We start from the raw sequence: 19,594 nt of genomic DNA, 5'->3' as shown, positions 1-19,594 counted from the left end.
TTTTAACCCATTTTGAAAAATGTATTGACAGCAATGTTGAATATTATTACACAGGAAAAAAACAACTACACATAAAATAATCACACCGTGACGCCTCTGCCTTTCTAAATGGAGGGACAGTAACTGCGTGTGTATGTGTAAGCGTGTAAAAACTGCAGATAGAGACAAAATACTGTTAATCTTACTATCTTCCATTCTGCAATCTCATGTAAACAATAACATGGTGCACAGCGTGACGTGGAAAAAGGCACATGCCTTTGACATTGCATGACGAACTCTGTATTCCTCGTCCACACGTAAATGCAAAAAAAGGAGTTTTAAAAAATCTCAGTTTTTGGTGATTCGAAACATCATTTACATGTAGACGAAAGGTCCAAACGCATAGAAACAGCTGCGTTTTCAAAAATACCCGTGTAGGTATGGACGTAGCATAACAGAGTTAGTAGTTACTTGTAATATTACTTGTAATTTATTGCAGTTTACTTGTATTTGCTTAATTGTTTACTAAATGTTTGAGGTGTGAAATAAAATGCAATGGAGTTTGAAAACAAAATATTTTTCTTGTAAAACAAAGGGGGGCCTAGCAAAAAACGTTTGGGAACCACTGACCCTACTTACACTGACGGGAGACTATCAAAGTAAAACAGGAAGTGCACAGAGACGCAGACTGAAGAGGGAGAGAGACAGAGGGAGCACAAGGGAGAGCACAGACGTGTCGGGCTGGGGAAACGTGGAATAAAACACGAGGGGAAACAAGAACTCACAGATACGCAGGGGGTAAAGACACGAGGGGAAATAACAGACTGATCAAAAATGCATGAAAATTCAAAACACTGGTAATTAATACAAATGTCAAAATGTAGGGGTTTTTTTGTAAGACATTAAAAAAATGACCTATTTACACACAAAAACCAAATATTCACGTACAGAAACATAAAATTATCCTCTCTCCTGAATTCATGTTGCAACCTCAAGCTACTGTTGTGGCAGTCTTTTATGGCTCCACCAAAGGCCTACCCACATATCAGCAGTAACAGGCAAGCAGGAAATGATGAAAAAGATTTATCATTTTAAAAAAAAAGGTAATGTCTCATTAACACATCCCATTTGGCCTGCATGATAATATTTTTTAAGTTTTAATGGCTCTTGATTATTTATGTTGCACTATTGAGAATATTTTTACTTTAATTAAAGTAGAATCTATTCAAGAAAATGTGAAAAAGGTGCCGTGTGTCATTTTATAACACTCTACAATATTAAGATAAAGCTCTATACTAAGCTTTGTACAGATAAAACTAAGTGTAGAGTTTTATTTAGGGCGTTAAACTGATTGTGGCAGTGTGTTATAAGACTGTAAGCACAAACTATAGAAAATACCTGAGGATTTCATGTCAGCAAGGCAAGAGGTACGGACATAGATAATCATATAGCAAGTAGGAATAATTATCCCAAGTGAAACTAACATCCTGTACTTGAGGAGGGAGACATGATTGCTGGCTTCAGTCCTTTAAAAACCATAAGCTGCAAGTTTTGAAAGGCTGCTTCACTGATCCAGGGTCATCTCCATGTGCTGTTAAAGAGCCATAACTCACCATCGGTTATTTCACGTTTATTCCCCACTGTCTGTTTCTAAAAACGCTCGAACCATCAAGGGACGTGGAAAAGTCAGATCTTTCCGAGGAGCTGCATAACAGCGATGGTGGTGCTCTGGCCAAATATGAAGGCTCCACAGATGAGCATCACCACCCCCCAAACCGTGAAGATGACTCTGGAGGACAACAAGTGGTACCAAGTGGTCAACAAATGATGGGACTTACTTTCAGTAACATCCTTCAACCCAATCTTAACTCACTCAATGAAACAGATGGTGCAGCAGCACTGAATTTAGTCTGACCTTTACTCGTGGCACTAAATAAACCAATCATCACGTTTCATTTTACCCTTTTTGTCTTGCTTTACTTGCAGACTGTGCCGTAGGTTGTACTGTTTCTTATGTTGCTACAGTGCAAGTGAGAGAAAAATTAGGAGTCAACTAATGGTTCTGTAGCCCTTAGAGTTTTGCCAACTTATCGCACCATTATTAACAGAGCGAGGTCATTACAATTAACAAAAAATCTGAAAATGTTTCTCCAAAAGTTTCATCCTTTTAATATGCATGTGCCAGCCACACATAGGTGGGTTCATAATTGAGTTAGACACAGATACAGCTTGTGGATTTGATTTATTCTGAGGAGGAATCTCTGAATGAGCAAACCAGCTGACAGACAGGTTCACATCCTGAGACCTGCGACTACTATTAAAGAATTCCTTAAAAGGTTGAAACCACAAGATTAAAAGTTTAACTGAAACTTTACATTCCAGCCATACACGCTTAGAGGATTATATTCATGCATTTATCTCTCTTAGTTTCAGCTTTCTGCACGAAAAATTTTGTGTAAAAATTGGAAACACGACTATCATCATCTACAGCAACTGTGTCAGAGGATGTTAATCATACTATGAATATTTTATCAAAACAGCAGCTTCAATGTCTCCAGGTCATCAAGTTAAGTTTAGTTGCTCCTATTAAGTCACTATTTCATAAGTTGTCTGACAACAGAAAACAACAAGAAATATGGAGAGCATCAATCCCACCATAAATGTAGAAAACACTGTAGCTGTGTTAAAACACAGTATGAGGGGACACAGAGAGCACAAAGAAAAACGCCTAGTTTTGGCCTTCCTTAGACAAATTTCTGATGCATAATGATGTAACCTATGAGAGCAGTGCTGTGATAATACTTAATAAAGACTGATTTCTAACAATCCCACTAATGAAAGGACTTCATTGAATACACAGGTTCTGTTTGCCCTGCAGCTTGACTCTCAAGTGTGTCTATAGTTGCCCCAACTGAGTCACTGCAGTGTAGTTTCTCTATGTTATCATCAATTTAGCAACTATTTGCCTTACAAAAGGCAACAGGGAGTTAATAAATTATAAAAAGTTAAGTGTGATTTGTACTTTTTACATCAAATTCTCAATGGATATAGCAATATTATCATTTTATGTATGATAAAAAGCTGGTACTGTGACAGTCCTGCGTTAGAACTCTTGATTTGCATCTTGATTTTACCAGATGTCATCCCAAATTATTATGGATTTATGAATTAGTCAGCTGAGTTGTCTATATCGCTTCTGACTAGATGTTTGCTAAATTAATCACTTTAGCTTCAGATTCCGATATTTATCCCCATGAGGCAGTTGAGAGTACAGAGAGCGGCACATACAGTGAAATAGAATAAATGCAGGAAAAAGAACAATAATGATCATAATGATATGGTTGTCACACGAAAACAACTTGAGATATAGTGCAAGCGTGAAGATCCAGTCAAACATCCATGCAGGCATTTCAGCTTATTATGCAAACTTCCTTCATTCTTCAGTTCAGTTCAGTTCAGTTCAGTTCATTTTTATTTCAAACATTTCAAACATGTGCCTTCACAATCATTACAAAATATCTAAACTGAACTGAACTGAACTGAACTGAACTGAATATATTCTTTGTCTCTTCTTTGGATTACCTTCCATCTGTATATTTGCATTACATTATCATTTAAATGAAGTTTTTCCCTCACCTGGTCTTACAGGACACCGGCTCTGACTGCATGGCAAACATCAAACAGAGCCCTGTTCAAACACAAACACAAAGTTTCAACAGCACACGTGAAACATTGGTCATAACACGCATCAATAACCAAGAGCGCTACCTGGGAAGATAAAGATGAAAAATGCGCTGATCCCTCCGATCACACTGATGACCTTGCTGATGTCTGGTACAAACACAGCGATGAGCAGCGTCGCGGTTATCCACAGGACCGTTAGCATGTAGCGGCTGCGGCTTTCAAAGTCTACCGTGACCACGCCGCTGCGTCTCTGTCGCCAGCTCAGCAGCAGGTCCTGGATCACTGATCTGAGGAGCAGAAACAGATGCGTAGCCACACACTGTCTTTTGTAATTGAAACATTGCACCCTGTGAAGACGATTTAGGTGCTCGCAGTTTGTGTCTTTGCCCTCACTTCACGTAAGAGTTTTCAAATGTGAAACTTTGCTTTAACTGAGAATCGCTTCATTTAAATGGAAAAGTGAGCCAAGTTAACAAGATTCAACTGAAGAGTTGCTGACCTGCCGAGCAGCAGGGTGATGGGATAGATGGTGATGATAGAGATGCTAAACAGCAGCCTCGCGATCAGCATTAGGACATCGCTGCTAGTGTACGACATTAAAATGTCAGGCCTCGCGTCCTTTCCAAATGTCAGGAACCCATAAACTCCTGCAACAGAGAAGTGTGAAGGTTTACAGTTACCAACAACTGCAGCTTATCTGCAGCCACACAAACAATGATTTATAATCATTTCACGAGTTATTTTTTAAAAAAAAATAGATATAAAACTTGGGTAAAGCCACCTTGATGTAACTCATTGCTTTATGAGGTAATGGTTTTAATCCTTGACTTGAGTGTTTTGGGGCATCACCAGCTTTTTTTATGAAACCCAGCGTCACAATGAGTGAACCTGAATGAAATATGAAGGTTGTCCTGTAGAAGCAACTCTGAAGTCACCTTAAAATGCCTAAACAGGCCTATTTTTGGAGTTATTTTGAAGATTATTTTGAAATTAACTTTGTGGTCACTGAAATTCTGTTGATTTTGCAGAGTCACAGGTTTAAAAAAAAAAGGCTTAAAAAGCAGGCTGACTTTGTCCCAAAATAAACTGAAAATTCTCCTCCCATTCAGTCACAAAGGTAGTCAAAACCTATGGCCTACCCTTACTCTATCGTCTTTCTTATTATACATAGAACTACAAATTACAAAATTAATTGAATGTTCAAAAGAGCTTCCAACTAGCAGATAAGATAATCAACCTTTTAAAAAGTGTTTACAAAGGCCATCAACTCTGGTCATTTTCCCATCGCCTTCTAAAGAACTCAACTTCTTTTTTGCAACCGAAAGAGTTGCCCTCTGTTGGCCTCTGTGAGCAGAGTGAGGATTACTGTCAGTTCATATTTTTTGTGTATGCGTATGAGGTTAAAACTTGTACGTGATCACAATTTCTTTCCAGAATTACAGCCAAGCTGAGCCACATTCAGAGCACCTCAGATGGCTGCAACTCCCTGAGCCTGGTTCTGCCAGAGGTTTCTTCCTGTTAAAGGGAGTTTTTCCTTCCCCCTGTTGCCAAAGTGCTTGCTAATAGGGGGAAATATGATTGTTGAGTTTTTCTCTGTATGTATTATTGTAGGGTCTACCTTACAATATAAAGCGGCTTGAGGCGACTGTTGTTGTGATTTGGCGCTGTATAAATAAAACTGAAATTTAAAGCAGTTCTTTTTTTTCATTGGGCTCAACAAGAGTTTAGTACAATACATAGGAACCAAAAATGGAGTATTTGATGAGTAGTTACATATTTCATCGGATGTAATGTATATTAACTGCATAGCTGTATAGTATGTAACTGCAAAACTAAAATAAAGTCCATCATTAGTGAGATAAAATCAGTATTCAAGTAATAAAAAACGTGTATAAGAGTATATAACACATAAGATATGAAATATAACTTGGGTGGGTTGTGGAGAGAGGAAGCAGAGGAAGTCATTTGACCTGTGAGGGAGTAAATGACGAAGCAGAAGATCATGGAGATCACAGAGATGAAGACCCAGTGAGAGAGCCGCTGGTTCTCCAGGCTGCTGTAGATGGCGATGGACGCCTCGTGACACTGAAACCAGCACAAAGATGTGAAATTCAATCACACTTTAAGTATAGAAGGAAACAGTAACAGTGCCCACAGTCAGACAATCCCCTGACACATTGAGCCAAACGCTTCAACCAGGGAATAGTCGCTGGTCAGACTGCATGTCTCTGTAACAGTCTGCGTCGGATTATTCTCCTCTCTTTGGATCTCATAGTTCAGGCTGGTCTTATTATGTCTGATGTTACTGCCAGTGTGATGAACTGAGGTAGGAAATAAAAGAAGGTGCACGGGCTGTGTCAGTGGCACAATAGGGCTGAATTAATCCTTCATAGATTTCAGGATAAAGACTCTTGTCCCTACTTGATCCCAGCTGCCACCGGGCAGTGTAAAATCTCGCTTCCTTTTTCCTTGCCCTCCCTTCCTCTCAGGATCTCATCAGCCCTCTATTCAACCCTTTGCCCTGCAATCACTCACCCTGAGGGAGCGTGTCTATGTGTTTGTTTGAGAGGACATGCATCAATCCTCTCACACTTTCGCCTCCTTTTATTAGATCCCGCCACCAGCCTTCAGGGGTTACCTTGGCAACTTGGGAAGTTACACATCAGTCTGTCCTGCTTGAGACTGACAGAATGATCTTTTTTCCATGCACTCTGCCCTGCTATTAAATATGAAAAGCTCACTCTGCGGCGCTCCCACGGAGCACAGTGAGCGGCAGCTTGCTGACCTTTACACTGAAGTTAAACACACTCTCCTGAGAAGCCTTAAAGATTAAGTGAGAACACCCACTCTCCAATATGAGCCATTATATGCTACATAGAAAGTTCTATATTACATCAAAGAGCAAAAAAACACACAAAACGACTTCTGTGTTTCCAGCCCAATACAATGGACGTGAATGATACGATGTGAGAGTGTATTTAGCCAAATAATCTATACGTTTTGCTGATGTTAAATTTAGCTAGACATTATCAGACATAAACATTTCCTGAGGGAAATATCAGCTTTATACACAGCTGATCCACCTAATGGAGCCCTTGCAGTAGCTTCATTTTATATTCCAAAATCTAAACATCTGGCACGCACTGAGTCAATAACGCTGAGATGTGCATCCTCACATCCTCACTTCTGCTTGCGTCGAGATATTTAACACCCTCCACCTGCCCGTCCGCCTGATGCAGTAAGAGCACTGACAAAGCACTGACAGCAGTTTTAAAGCTTCTTTTTGGTACGTGTTGAGCAAACATCGTGCATCTCAGACTTTGTCATAGCTTGGCCCTCTCGCTTGTAATACGCCCCAGTGGCTAAATGGTAAGGCTGCATACCTCATGACCTTGGCGCCTATACTTTCCAAGCACCTTTGGTGTAAATATAGATGGATTTGCTTTGGTTTATTTCTGTAACCTTGTGATTCCCCAAATCTCTGTCATAAACCGATTTGCCAGCTTCTGTGTGAACGTAAAAGTATGTGACTTGTTTTGGCATTTTAATTTTATCTGATGGCCGCAGCAGTGATGCAGAGAGGCCGTCCAGGAAGAGTGAGGGCCATGCCAACTATAGTTTAGCATTATTTTTTAACGATAAAGCTCTATTTTGATTCCTGAGACTTTATGGAAGAAAGAATCAAGACATGGAAGATTTCTATTCTTATCCAACTGCAACTACGGTGCTTCATACACGATAAAATTACAGGATGACTGCTTCAACATTTACACAGTCACATCTGTTTTTGGACAATGGCACATTTTTTTGCCTACATTCACCAAAACAGTTGATTTTAAATGAAACAATCTGTGTAACTGAGCTGCAAACTTTCCGCTTTAATTCAAGGGGTTTAACAATAATTTTCAACTATTTAGGAATTGCAGTCATTTTTATACACAGTCTCCCATCTTCAGAGGCACAAAAGTGATTGGACACATAATTTCAAATAGGGATTGTTTTTAATGCTTGAAGGTCCTTTGCAGTCAATGTGTGCCTGAAGTCGAGAACCCATGGACATCATTAAATGCTGTATTTCCTCTCTTGAGATACTGTCGGTGGCCTCTAATGCAGCTGCCCTTAGTTGCTGCTCATTTTGTGGCTCTCTGCCTTCAGTTTTCTGTTCAGTAATTGAACAAAATGTTCTGGTCTAAATTCTTTGTCCTGAGAAACTTGGGTTGATTTTGCACTACCCTTTAAATCTACCACCCAAGTCGTCAAAGTCCTAAGATATGCTTTGAATCATTTGCTCTGTGAAAAGCCATCTAATCTGTGTTGCAGCATTTGGCTGATCTGAGCAATCAGTATAGTCTTTTTCCACTTCACACTTCATCTAACTTCTAAAAACACTAGTGGCCTGGTTCCACTAGCAGCCATCCATACCCATGCCATAACATTCCTTCCACCATGTTTGATAGATAATCTTATATTGTTCAGATCATGAGCTGTTTCTTTCCTTCTTAATACTTTTCTCTTTCCATTGTTCCAATAGAAGGCAAACTGGGTTTTATTTTAAATAAAATTTTAAATAATTCTATTTTTTTAGCTGTGCCACCTGTTTCAGATGTTTTCTGGCAAAATCTAATCTGCCCTTCGTGTTCTACAGCAAGATGCAAACAATTGCTTTGCATCTTGCTGTAAACCCTCTGTATTCATATTGATGTTTCTTGATTGGAGACTATGATCCACTATGTTGGTATAAAGAGTCAAAATTACAAAAATTGTTATTGCTCCAAAACATATGGACCTAATGCCTTTAATAGCCCCGGCTGCCTCAGTCTCAGTGTCCTCAGCCTTAAAAGCACAAGAACAAAACAACACTTTTCTTGTTATTTTCTGAAAGTGACATGGCAGCTGTGTCTGTATCATTTACAAACATAAGACCCATATTTTAAATTACAGCAAATTATCACATGTCATCTAAACGCATTCTCTCCCATTACGTTGGTTTGTATACATCTACAAATGTCAGCTAAATTAAAACCATTGAGCCATTTATCAAGCTTTTTGATTGTAAGAGCAGTACTTCAGATTTTTTTCCCACTCACATTAAGAGCAAACTTTAACCTTATCTCAAGAAATTTGGCTAAAAAATTAAATTAATTCCTCCACTGTTATTATCTCAGGCAAACAATTCAAATTCTCCTGCAAAACAACAAAACGCTGTACTTAACCCCCCCCCCCCCAAAAAAAAAAAGCTGAAACAGAAACTAACACAGAACACATGACCTGGTGTTTGTTTGCTATCTTTCCAGTACAGCGAGATCATTTATTTGCCAATGTATTTCCACTTTGTTACCTTTATACCTTTTGTTTTTAATTTCCTGTCTTATTATTTATTATTTTTGTAAATGTCCTAATCGTTTTGCAGAGGCAAATGAGTCATGCTTTTTACCATTTATCTCAATGGTTTTGGGGGCAGAGACATCAGAGCCACATATCTAAAGCCTTTATAAATACTGAAGTCCAAAATATCTGCAGTATGACTAAAAGACGTTCAGGTGAAACATTATGAAGACGTGGCTCATTACCTGCTTAGAAATTACTTGCATATTTAGCCACATATATACACTTCCAAGCAGTTTTTCCTGCTGATACATTACGTACTCCTCCACAGACAGCTGTGCTTGCACTGGCCTCCAGCCTTAAGGCAGCACGACGATGCAAACACATGTTATCCAAGTTTTAGATGAACATAAACATCAACATATTTTAAATTGCTGCACTCACTTGGAAACCAAAGCAGATGGTCGGGATGACACTGAACATGGCGGCCCAGGAGTTCATCCTTAAGGAGGAAACACAAGAGTCATTTTCATGGATTCACAAATGCCACCGGAAGAAGAATTAGTCTATTATTGAGGCACCGCTGATAATGCCATGGCATTTAGAGACTCTTCACTCTAGAGTTACTCTGTCAATCACAGGCAAATGGGTGATAAGAGCTGCCGAGTTAAGTCAGTGATCCAGACAGAGCAACACAGGGCTTCAAGTGGACAACTGCGTCTGTCCTAGTGGCCTCAATTCAGACAGATTTATGAGGAAGCTTTACAAAAGCCATATTTCCTGGGTGCAACCTCAATATGTGGACTAGCTCTGGTGATGAAGTATATTTACGACACATAGATGATAACTAAAAGATGAAAACTTCATCATCAAGACTGAAAAGAGCATTTAAGAGAAGAGTTAGAATATGTTTATTAGAACTAGACAGGACTGCTGATGCCTACCTAACAGTCAAGAAACCCCTTTCTGCAGCACCCCCTGGTGTTGGGTGCCAGTATCAAAAATGTGTCTGCATAGAGTTCTGTGAAGAGGAACGTTTTCAAAAGAACCTCCATTGGCAGCAATAATTTGAAGTGATTGTTTTCCATATGACTTAATCAGTGTCTCACATTGTTGTGGAGGATTTCTATCCCACTCTTCTTTAAAACAACGCTTCATGGATGGATGAAGTTATATATATATATATATATATATATATATATATATATATATATATAAACTTCATCCATCCATCCTTAACAAGGTTACCGGTGGAGCCGGTAGGTTACACTCTGGACAGGTCATTTGCACCATTCACACCTATGCCCAATTTAGGATCAACTAAATTAACCTAACCTCACTAAATGCATGTCTTTGGCCAGAGTACCCAAAAAGAACATGCAAACTCCACACAGAAAAACCCAGGACCCTTTTGCTGTGAGGCAGCGGTGTTAACCAGCATGCTACCTGCTACGGTCGCTCACCTCTAGTGGCTCTCCCTTAATGAGAGAGTTCCAGGTCTGCCTCATGAGCTGGAGCTGAGGTGTGTTGCAGCTCGTCAGCCACGACTGCCATCTCAAACCGCCACGCCCCTTCCACGTCCCCCATTTGCCAGAACTGTGAGCTACAGTGGTTTGGGCAGCAGGCGGCAGCTGTGTGTGAATTTAAACTCTGTGTAACTTTGACTTTCTTTCTTTGTTGTGAGTAAAAGTATGCCTTTACAGTGTTAATAGTTAATCACAGTGGAAGCAGGTAGGGGTGCTCTGCCATTTTTGTTTCAATTGTTTTCTCCTGTTTTTAGCTGGACAGGGAGCTCAGCCACTGTATTCTGTTTTTGGCTCGAGAGTTCTTGATGTGTTTTCTTAGTTTGTTTTGTTTTGTTTGTTGTTTTTGGCCTTGGAGACCGTGAAGAAAAGAGCTTCCCTGTGTTCATCTTTACTTTAGTAGTTTTGTGTAATAAATCACGTTTAATGACACCTATTTTTCTTTTTCACTTTGTTACTTTCTTTCTTTTTTTTAACAAAAGTGGTTCCATGGTGTAGTGGATAATGCATTTGCATTATATGTGAAGGATTTAAAATTGTTTACACTAAATATTATCTAAGAGTGAATCAGCACAGTTCTAAAAATAAAAATAAAAAACCAAGCATTGAGCTGGAGAACTGAAAACAAGCGAATCAACCACAGCATTGATAATTCACTGCACTCTCGATGCTGCCAGTCTGTCCGAAGACCAGTCTGAACCTCACTTCACTTACTGTTGTGACCAGTGAAGCAAGCAGATTGTTTGGAGCCCTGGAACCCATTATTTGTAGCCCTCACACACAAACGTACGTACCCATTGGTGTGGAGAGGGCTGTTGTGAACCAGAACAGAAGGCATGGTATGGTATTTGATGATGATGGCTGTGGTCAGGTAGGTCGCAGCCAAAGTACCCAGAACACTGTGAGAGGATGGAGACAAAAAGCCTGCTTCAGACAGAAATCAGACTGAAACATTCAGTCCAACATAAAATGAATGAGAGGCTTACTTGAGGCTGACCAGGGTCATGTTCTCTACTCATTTATCCATATAGAGACATGCTTGACCTGTATGCTCTGAATAAATGAGGATCATAATCCTCTTCTTTAAGAAAAGAAACGCTGCGGCACCGTAAAGCTGAGTAAGCACACCTCCAAAACACTTTAACAAATCTGAACACCAGTTTTGCAGGCTATGCTACTCCTGAGAAACAACCTTTATACTTCACCCACCACACAGAAACCTCAAAATTAGGTCTGCAACTGACTATAACTTACACAACAGCTTATGGCCTGTGAATGGTGATATTAGAAGGGCGCTTGTAATAGGATTTTGTATTAATATTACAGTAAATATGAAACTGTATGCTGAGCCAAGATGTTAAAGTTGTCATGAAGGCTGCCAGCAGGTAAAAGGTCATCGATCTTGATAACATTAATCTCCTCATTACTTATTGGTTTCCTATATCGTGATCATTTTTCCTAATTTGACAGTTTGGCCTTTGGGTGGCAGCACAGTGAAGTTTTTGAAATAATCAAAAAAGAAACTGTGAATGAAAAGTCTCACACAAATAATCATAAAGAAATCAAGTATTTTTCAGTGGGTAGTTCAGGCATTGTGACTAAAATCTTTTGGATACAGCTGGGTGCAGCAGGAAATATGAATGATAAATTTGAACCGTCCATTAGCTGTCATTATCACCTAATTTAAAAAATAATAATAACTACTATAAGTGCCACCACATGTAACACCTGACCTGATGTATTTCTGAATGCTGATCTCTTTGGAGATGGATAATGGCAGGATGAGGAAGAAACAGAGCAGCACCAAAGCGAAGCGCCGGTCCATGTAGAAGTGTTCTGGCATCTCTGACTCCGGAAGATTAGTTACCAGCTCATGCAGGGAGTCGCTCACTGACAGACACAAAACAGCGACGTAACAACACACATATATCACAGATGTGAAAGTTAAATGCATTTTTTTTTTAAAAACAGAGAAAATGCAAATAAAACTGCTGTCTAATTCATGAACAGCAATCTGCTTCTACCAATTTCCCTGCTTGCATATCTCAGTTTGGTTTTAAAAAAATAAACTTGAAAAAAGATGGTGCTAAATGAAAGTGCTGAAAAGTCCAATTCAAAACAGATCACAGTGGTAAATGTGCCCAAAAACCTAAATCAAAAACACATTCTTGTGCTTCAATCGCTTTCCTTTTTTCTAAAAAAGTAAAATATGTCTAGAAATCCATTTACAAACTATGAATCTGTGGCTCCATAAACTACAGATGGATGGATTTTATAAACCAAGTGTACAGATTTATATATTTTTCCCACTGGCCCTTCAAGAAAGCTGTATTTTAGAGGATATGAATTATGAATCTATTTCAGTGCCTGTAATCTGGACAGAAAGATTATATACAATAGGATCCTATCATTTAATCACTTTAAATCTGCATTTCATCTTAGAGATGACACGAGCTGAGCAAGGCTGCCAAAACTGCAGTTGCTCTGTGGTTTTGAAATACACTGTTGAACATTTATGCATGTACTGTCTATTTGCATCACTCTCTGAATTATTTTCACTCTTCTAACTGACATTTAGTGCATGCTCACTTCTTTGAAGTATCAAACTGAACTGTATGAAAGAGGCAATATCAGGGCTGTAAAATTAATGTAACAATGTAGTACAAAAGTCTGCACTTCCTCTTCCAGCCACTTGAGGCTGCCTCCAAAAGCAAACTGATCCCCCATGTTTCATTTTTATTAGTAACATAAAACAAATCTGTCACTCAACACAGTTCAATCGTATTTATAAATCTCTAGTTCACAACTGTGACATTTGACATTTGCTGAACAAGTGACATTAAAATCCACCAGAAATGTGTCGAATCAAACCTGCAACGAGCTGCAGTGGTTTCATGTTGCTGCAACACAGAGCCAACAGATGCATTTCTGTACCACTGTGTCTGCATTTATCCATTCAAACACAACACAACACTGAGAGTTCGAACTAAATACAGTATTCAACACACTCTGAATAGCTCCTGCTGGCAAACAATGTTGGATAACAGGAAAATGATTTTTTTTTTAAAATAGTAAATTTAGGAAATGATGAAAGATTGAAAAATAAAAGTGAACATTAACTCACACTTTTCCAGCTGGTCATCCACTATGACCAGAAAGGCCACAGAAATCATGAAGAGGTTGAAGACAAAACAGATCTCACACAGTTGGCCAATGACATGCCCACATATCTTCTTCACCACCGCCTGGTAGGTGCATTGGCCACTAATGGACGAGGAATAGCCCAGGATAATCAGGCCACTAATCAGGAACACGAGGGAAACCTGAGCAGGTGAAGAAAACCAAGACAATAAGACAATGTTAAATCAACTTCCAAGTGTTATTTTGACTGTGTTCTGCTCAATACATTTAAATGACAAAAGCCTAAATTCAGTCAAACTGAATACCCTTTGTTCACGTGCAGCTCTAGGTCCTGAGTCCAAAAGTGCTTGGTAAATAAAAGATCATCAGGAAACATTAAAGTTTTCTTTTTGCCCGTGCACGTTTGGGAAACATCAGTGTTTCACTAACTTCTGATCAGGTCCTCGTGTCTATTTTTAAATGTATTGCATACTCTGCTGATGGATAACATAAGTGAAACTAATACAATTACTAAATGCCTGCGTGGATGCATGTAATTTATTGGCAGTGTGACAAATGTATTTAATGAATGACCCCATGGAAAACTAAGAAATGCACTGGGTGTCACAGCAACTCAATAATGCACTTAGACATGTAATGGTGACATTGTCAAGATGACCTGTTCATGGTCAAACTGAGAAATCAGAATATGGAAGAAAGGTGATTTAAGTGGCTGTAAATACATGGTTGTTAGTGCCAGAGAGGCTGGATTAGTATTTGGATACTGGATTATGCTGATCTACTGGGAGTTTTCCACTCAATCATCTCCAGAGTTTATATAGAACAGTCTGAAAAAGAAAAAATATCCAGTAAGCACCAAGTCTTGATATGAGAAGTCAGAACAGAATGACCAGACTGTTTCAAGTTGATAGGATGGAAACAGTAATTCAAATGACCACTTGTCTTCTATGCAGGAGAGCATCTTTGAATTCATAAAATGTTAAACCTGGAAGCAGAAGACCAGACCAGGTCTCATTCTTGTCAGGTAAGAACAGGAAACTGATATATGATATCTGGGACTCTCCACCATTTGACCTTAGAACTGAAGGAGCTTCTCGGATGAGAGGTGAAACGTCTTCAAGTAACTTAAAGAAGTCCAGACGCTTTTCTTTGCAAGCTCCTTTGACAACAGGGAACTGAGGCTACAGTTTTCCTGTTCTGGGCTCACCAAAACTGGGCATCAGCGGACTCAGAAAATATTGCCTGGTCTGATGAGTCTTGATTTCTGCTGCAACATTTGAAAGGTAGAGTCAGAATTTGGCATAAACAACATCAAAGCATGGCTCCATCATGCGCTGTTCAGGCTGGTGGTGGTGCTGTAATGGTGTGAGGGATATTTTCTTGACACACCTTTGGCTTCTTAGTACCAGATGACCATCAATTTAAATGCCACAGCCTACCTGAGTACTGTTGCCTGATGTCCATCCCTTTATAACTGCTGTGTACCCATCTTGTGATGGCTGCTTCTAGCAGGACAGCGCGCGATATCACAAAACTCAGATGAACCGAAACTGGTTTCTTGAACATGACAGAATATTCACTGTAATCTAAAGACTTCCATAGTCACCCGAACCCAATGCAAATGACAAGTGTACAACAACTGCATGATCGATCATGTAAATGTGGACCAAAACCTGTGAGGTATGTTTCCAGCACCTTGTTGAATTTATGCCACAAAGAATTTAGACACTTCGCAAAGCAAAAAGGACTCCAGCTCCGTCCTAACACGATGTATCTGATAAAGTCTTCAGTCAGTCTATAAACAGTGCTACCAGCTGCAGGTGACTGTGCCTGTGCACACTCTTAACTTTAAGCCTCAACAGTATCCAAATGGGGGATTTGATTTTAACAGTTCAGTTCAACCATCATTACCATGTATGAAGGGGAAATGATCCACAGCAGGGATGTCAAACTCTATACACATAGTGGTCCATATACAGCCCACTTTGATCCAATGAGACTACATGATAAATGTGTAAAATTACAGAAAAAGTTAGTTCATTGCTCAGACTGTCCTGTAATTATAAAATATGACGTTTTTGCAATGGACTGACTAATAACAGAAAAACAGGAACTTTCCTGTTATTTAATTGAGTAATAAAAAATAAAATACAGGTGAAAGTTTGAAATCTATGCACTTCTTTATATTTTCTAAAGCTGTCCAGTGGGCCGGATTCATTCATCTATCATTAGTTAAAGACCAAACTAGAGCTAAAAGTAGAGCAAATATTGGAATTTTGTTAGTCACATATAATTACATGCAAAAAGTTCACTGAATACTAACACATGTTAAATTTTAAGTGTGAGTATTGTGACACCTGTATATTTGTCTTTTTTCTGCCCCTTAGTGGCCAAGAATGAATGGCTGCAGCTTTAAATATGTTTAAAATCTTCACTGAGTTTTATGAGTGCAGAGAGTATCCAGAGAGGGTAAAACAAGAAAAAAAATATAAGTCTTGAACAATCTTTGCTCTGTGGAGTTGCTTTGCTAAACAAATTGCCAAAATTACAGTTTTAGAGTCTGCACATTAACAAGAAAAAGACTTTGTGGGGATTTCTTTACAAACTTTTGGACCACTATAGAGGCCAAGTGAGGAGAACATTTTTATTGAGATAAGAATAAAGTGAATTTTAAAGTCCTGAGGTCAAGTCTAACATGGCCTCTCCTGCCATGTGGAGAAGATCACAGTGTTTTTAATTAATCTCAGAGGGCCCCAGTTTAAAGGAGATAAGATGTATCACTTCCACTCAAAAACCTCCCAGAATCAATAAATATAAAACTGTTATTGCTGATAAATAATCTTTTTAAAAAAAGGTAATTTTGTGTATTAGACAGGACTCAGTGATGCAGGGGGAAAAAATTCAAAGTGTGAATTTTTGTATAATATGTCTTTCTAAAATGAATAAATACCCACCAGCTCCACGGTGATAGCGCTGTGGATTCCTCCGGCTCTCTCGAAGGCCCAGGGGAAGTTGAGGAGCCCAGCACCCAGAGCGGATTTAAGCATGATGAAAATGGCCCCCACAGAGCCCAGCCGGGGCCCAACGTCCAGAGGTGGCTTGGCCGAGGCTGAAGCCAGAAGACTGATGCTCTCTCTGGCCAATTCCTCCATGCTCCGACCGCCAGGAGACTCACTGCGCGATACTGCGGTGCTCGCAAGTAGACTGCAAACAGGAGCAGGTCACTTGGATGCTGGGCTTGCCTCTCATAGGGGCCCACTGAGCAAGGTGGGCCGGCTGGAGAGCGGGTGGAGGGAGGGGTGGATCTGCTGCTGCTGCCTTCAGGTGCTGCTCAGAAACTTTTTACCTGTCTTTTAACTTAATCCAATGGATCACTTTCATATTGTTGTTGTTGTTATCTTCCCAAGACTTTCCTCTTTGTTTTGGTTTATTTTGTTTAAAAAAAAGGAGAAAAAAAATCGAAATAAAAAGAAGTAATATTTAATCTGCCAAAGGACTTATTTAGAAAGCGTTCAATGTGCAAATTATTTGAAAACAAATGGGGGTTTTTTTTACATTTGTTTTTACCTTGTGTAATAAAAATGACATATTTTCTCAGTCTATATCTTATTCTAAAGGTCCTGGCAATAAAGTAGAAAATGTAGTACGCTATGAAATATGCTCTAACTGAACAGCAATAGTGTGAAATGCCTAACTAACCTTAATAATATGTTCGTAATAAGGGCTAAATGTGGTGTTCCAGTCTGTCTGCATAACTGGTTATGTAGAAAAAAAAGTCAAGTTGAGCTTCTCAATTCAGTAACCTGAATATATACACACAACAACAAACAGCCAGTATGTGTGCGTGGACAGAATTAAAGAAAAGGCTGGAATATCTATGCTAGGGAGCATCTTAGAATGAATCCTGGAGGTTGGGGTCTTTGTGAGGGCTAAATGTCCTTGACTGGTAAAGACAGTGAAAGTCTGGAAACAGAGTGGATGAGGAAGACTAAGACCTGCAGTGTGAACGTAGCCTATGGATCTGGCCTCTCCATTAGTGTTTTCTGCTTGGAGCAGAGGATCAATGGAAGATGACCGTTTTTCTTTGAAAGCTTTCTTGCACGTTCTTTTCTCTAAACATGCCGCCATTGTATCCCCTTTTCCGTCTTCCCTCTCATTCCCTCTTTTTGATGCTTTTATCTGCTTTTGTTTGCGGTGCCTCATTTAGTAGGTTGTCTGGTCTGGAAGGGGAAGTAAACATGAAGACAGTTCTGAATGGCCTACATATGTCCAGCAGAAATAACATGGGAGCATCAACTTGTAAATTTCATGCACAGGATTGATTCAGGGGTACAAAAGCCAAACCCACTTTGTTTGAACTCATCCCTTCCAAAATTTATATGTAACTTTATTTCACTTGTGAAATTGAGTTTCTTGACTTTTAATTTCATGGATGAAAATGAAAAAGCAACACAAATCAATTTCCTGCGGTGCAGTCACAGGGTAACAGATTGCACCCCGGAGTTTAAAGCCAGCTTTCTGGGAGGGGGGGGAGTAAGAAAGGAGAGAGGCAGAAGCTACAAGCAATTTGTTGATTTGCATGCATAACCCATGTGTTTGGGATTCAGACACTGAGGAAAAGGAAATTGATCTCACAAATTCCTTTGAAAATTAACGAGCCTGCCACCAGGATTGGGCATGGAGATAATGAATGAGCGGAGCTGTGTTAATGGGGGTCCTTTCACAGCTTAGGTATCACAGGCCTGGACAAGCTCCAAGCAGAGAAATGCTACAGATGCAAGAACGCACACAGCACAAACAGGGAAAATGCTACAAAGCAGCTATAAGATGTGAGGAAGAATCATGGCCCTGATTTGACTCACCAGCTACACACATGGGAAATTAATTAGTAACGGATCCTAGTGGGCACATAAAAGTATCAGAAATCGCCTGATTCAAATTTTTAACCAAAGGTTTGGCAGCACATTTTTAGACGTCATCACTGGCTGCTTTCTGATAGCTTCCAGGTGTATGTGATGGGTAATTCAGATGATTTGGTGCATATTTCTTAAACACGCAGGAGGAAAGCTTACATAGAACGTGGCTGTTGAAACGCTGGGAGAGCTGGAGGAGCAGGAGTTTAGATTTCAGCCAGCGTGTCATGCTGGATACTAGTAGGATGTGATAAGGGAAGAACCAATGGATCATTTGGAGAATTCAGCTCAGAGCCACCCCAGTATATGTTTCAACTGCTCGTTCAGAATATAACCCTACAACCTGGTTGACCCAACAGGAAGTCCTGGCATCTGGGAACCTTGGAGGAAACAAGGGCATGTGACCTCCACTCACCACCAGCTTTCCCAAATCTTGTTAGCACGGCAAGCTGGCTCCGGGGTCATTTCCCAGTTTCCCAAGGTTCCGAGGGAGATTAGTTCTTAAGTGGAGCCATCATCCAAGAAGACTGGTGACAGATTCACAGGCTGATCTGGCCTATTAGGCTTGGATAAAGAGCCAAAGCTCAGAGCCCCCAGCACACCGGCATACATCACCTCTGATGAAATCAGCCTGCATCACTGAATTCAGCCCAATACCAATACTAAACCCATGAGTGGTGTGGAATTAGTCCAGTCAATCTGTGATTACTCCTCGGAAAGGAATGCAATTATTTCTTCTCAGCAGTCTGCCTCATGTCACAGGTTTAACCTCCACTTTTTAATCACTCTCTAGCGCTCGTGGTGACTGGAGCCAAAATGTTAGGTACGTAGGTTTGATCAGTTCTTTGTGATACCTGGAGCACAGTGAAGAGAAAATGTGCAAGAAAATGCAATTAATACAAAGACTAAAGCTATGATGGCATTTTTAATGCTGATTAAGCAGCTCAGTTTTATTTTTATTCAAATTAGGATTCGAGTCACCAGGACATCTACGTGGTCTAGCAGTTAAAGGTCAGAGCGGGTAAAGAC

General features: G+C 39.7%; 1 protein-coding gene across 1 annotated transcript; it reads right to left on the bottom strand.

Annotated features, from left to right (window-relative positions):
- Nucleotides 1-1,594: 1,594 nt before the first annotated feature.
- slc38a8a (solute carrier family 38 member 8a) lies at nucleotides 1,595-16,804 on the bottom strand. Its single transcript, XM_026176871.1, has 10 exons — nucleotides 16,607-16,804; nucleotides 13,636-13,834; nucleotides 12,245-12,401; nucleotides 11,306-11,410; nucleotides 9,433-9,490; nucleotides 5,634-5,748; nucleotides 4,163-4,310; nucleotides 3,748-3,950; nucleotides 3,616-3,667; nucleotides 1,595-1,768 (listed from the first exon to the last, which is right to left on the bottom strand). The coding sequence occupies exons 1-10, from the start codon at nucleotides 16,802-16,804 to the stop codon at nucleotides 1,666-1,668; spliced, it is 1,338 nt and encodes a 445-aa protein (XP_026032656.1). The 3' UTR covers nucleotides 1,595-1,665.
- Between the last annotated feature and the right edge of the window lie 2,790 nt (nucleotides 16,805-19,594).

This window comes from Astatotilapia calliptera, chromosome 7, assembly GCF_900246225.1.
Source record: "Astatotilapia calliptera chromosome 7, fAstCal1.2, whole genome shotgun sequence".
Classification (NCBI taxonomy): domain Eukaryota; kingdom Metazoa; phylum Chordata; class Actinopteri; order Cichliformes; family Cichlidae; genus Astatotilapia; species Astatotilapia calliptera.
The sequence above is the reverse complement of the archived record's forward strand: the minus strand, read 5'-3'. Positions and strand labels throughout refer to the sequence as shown.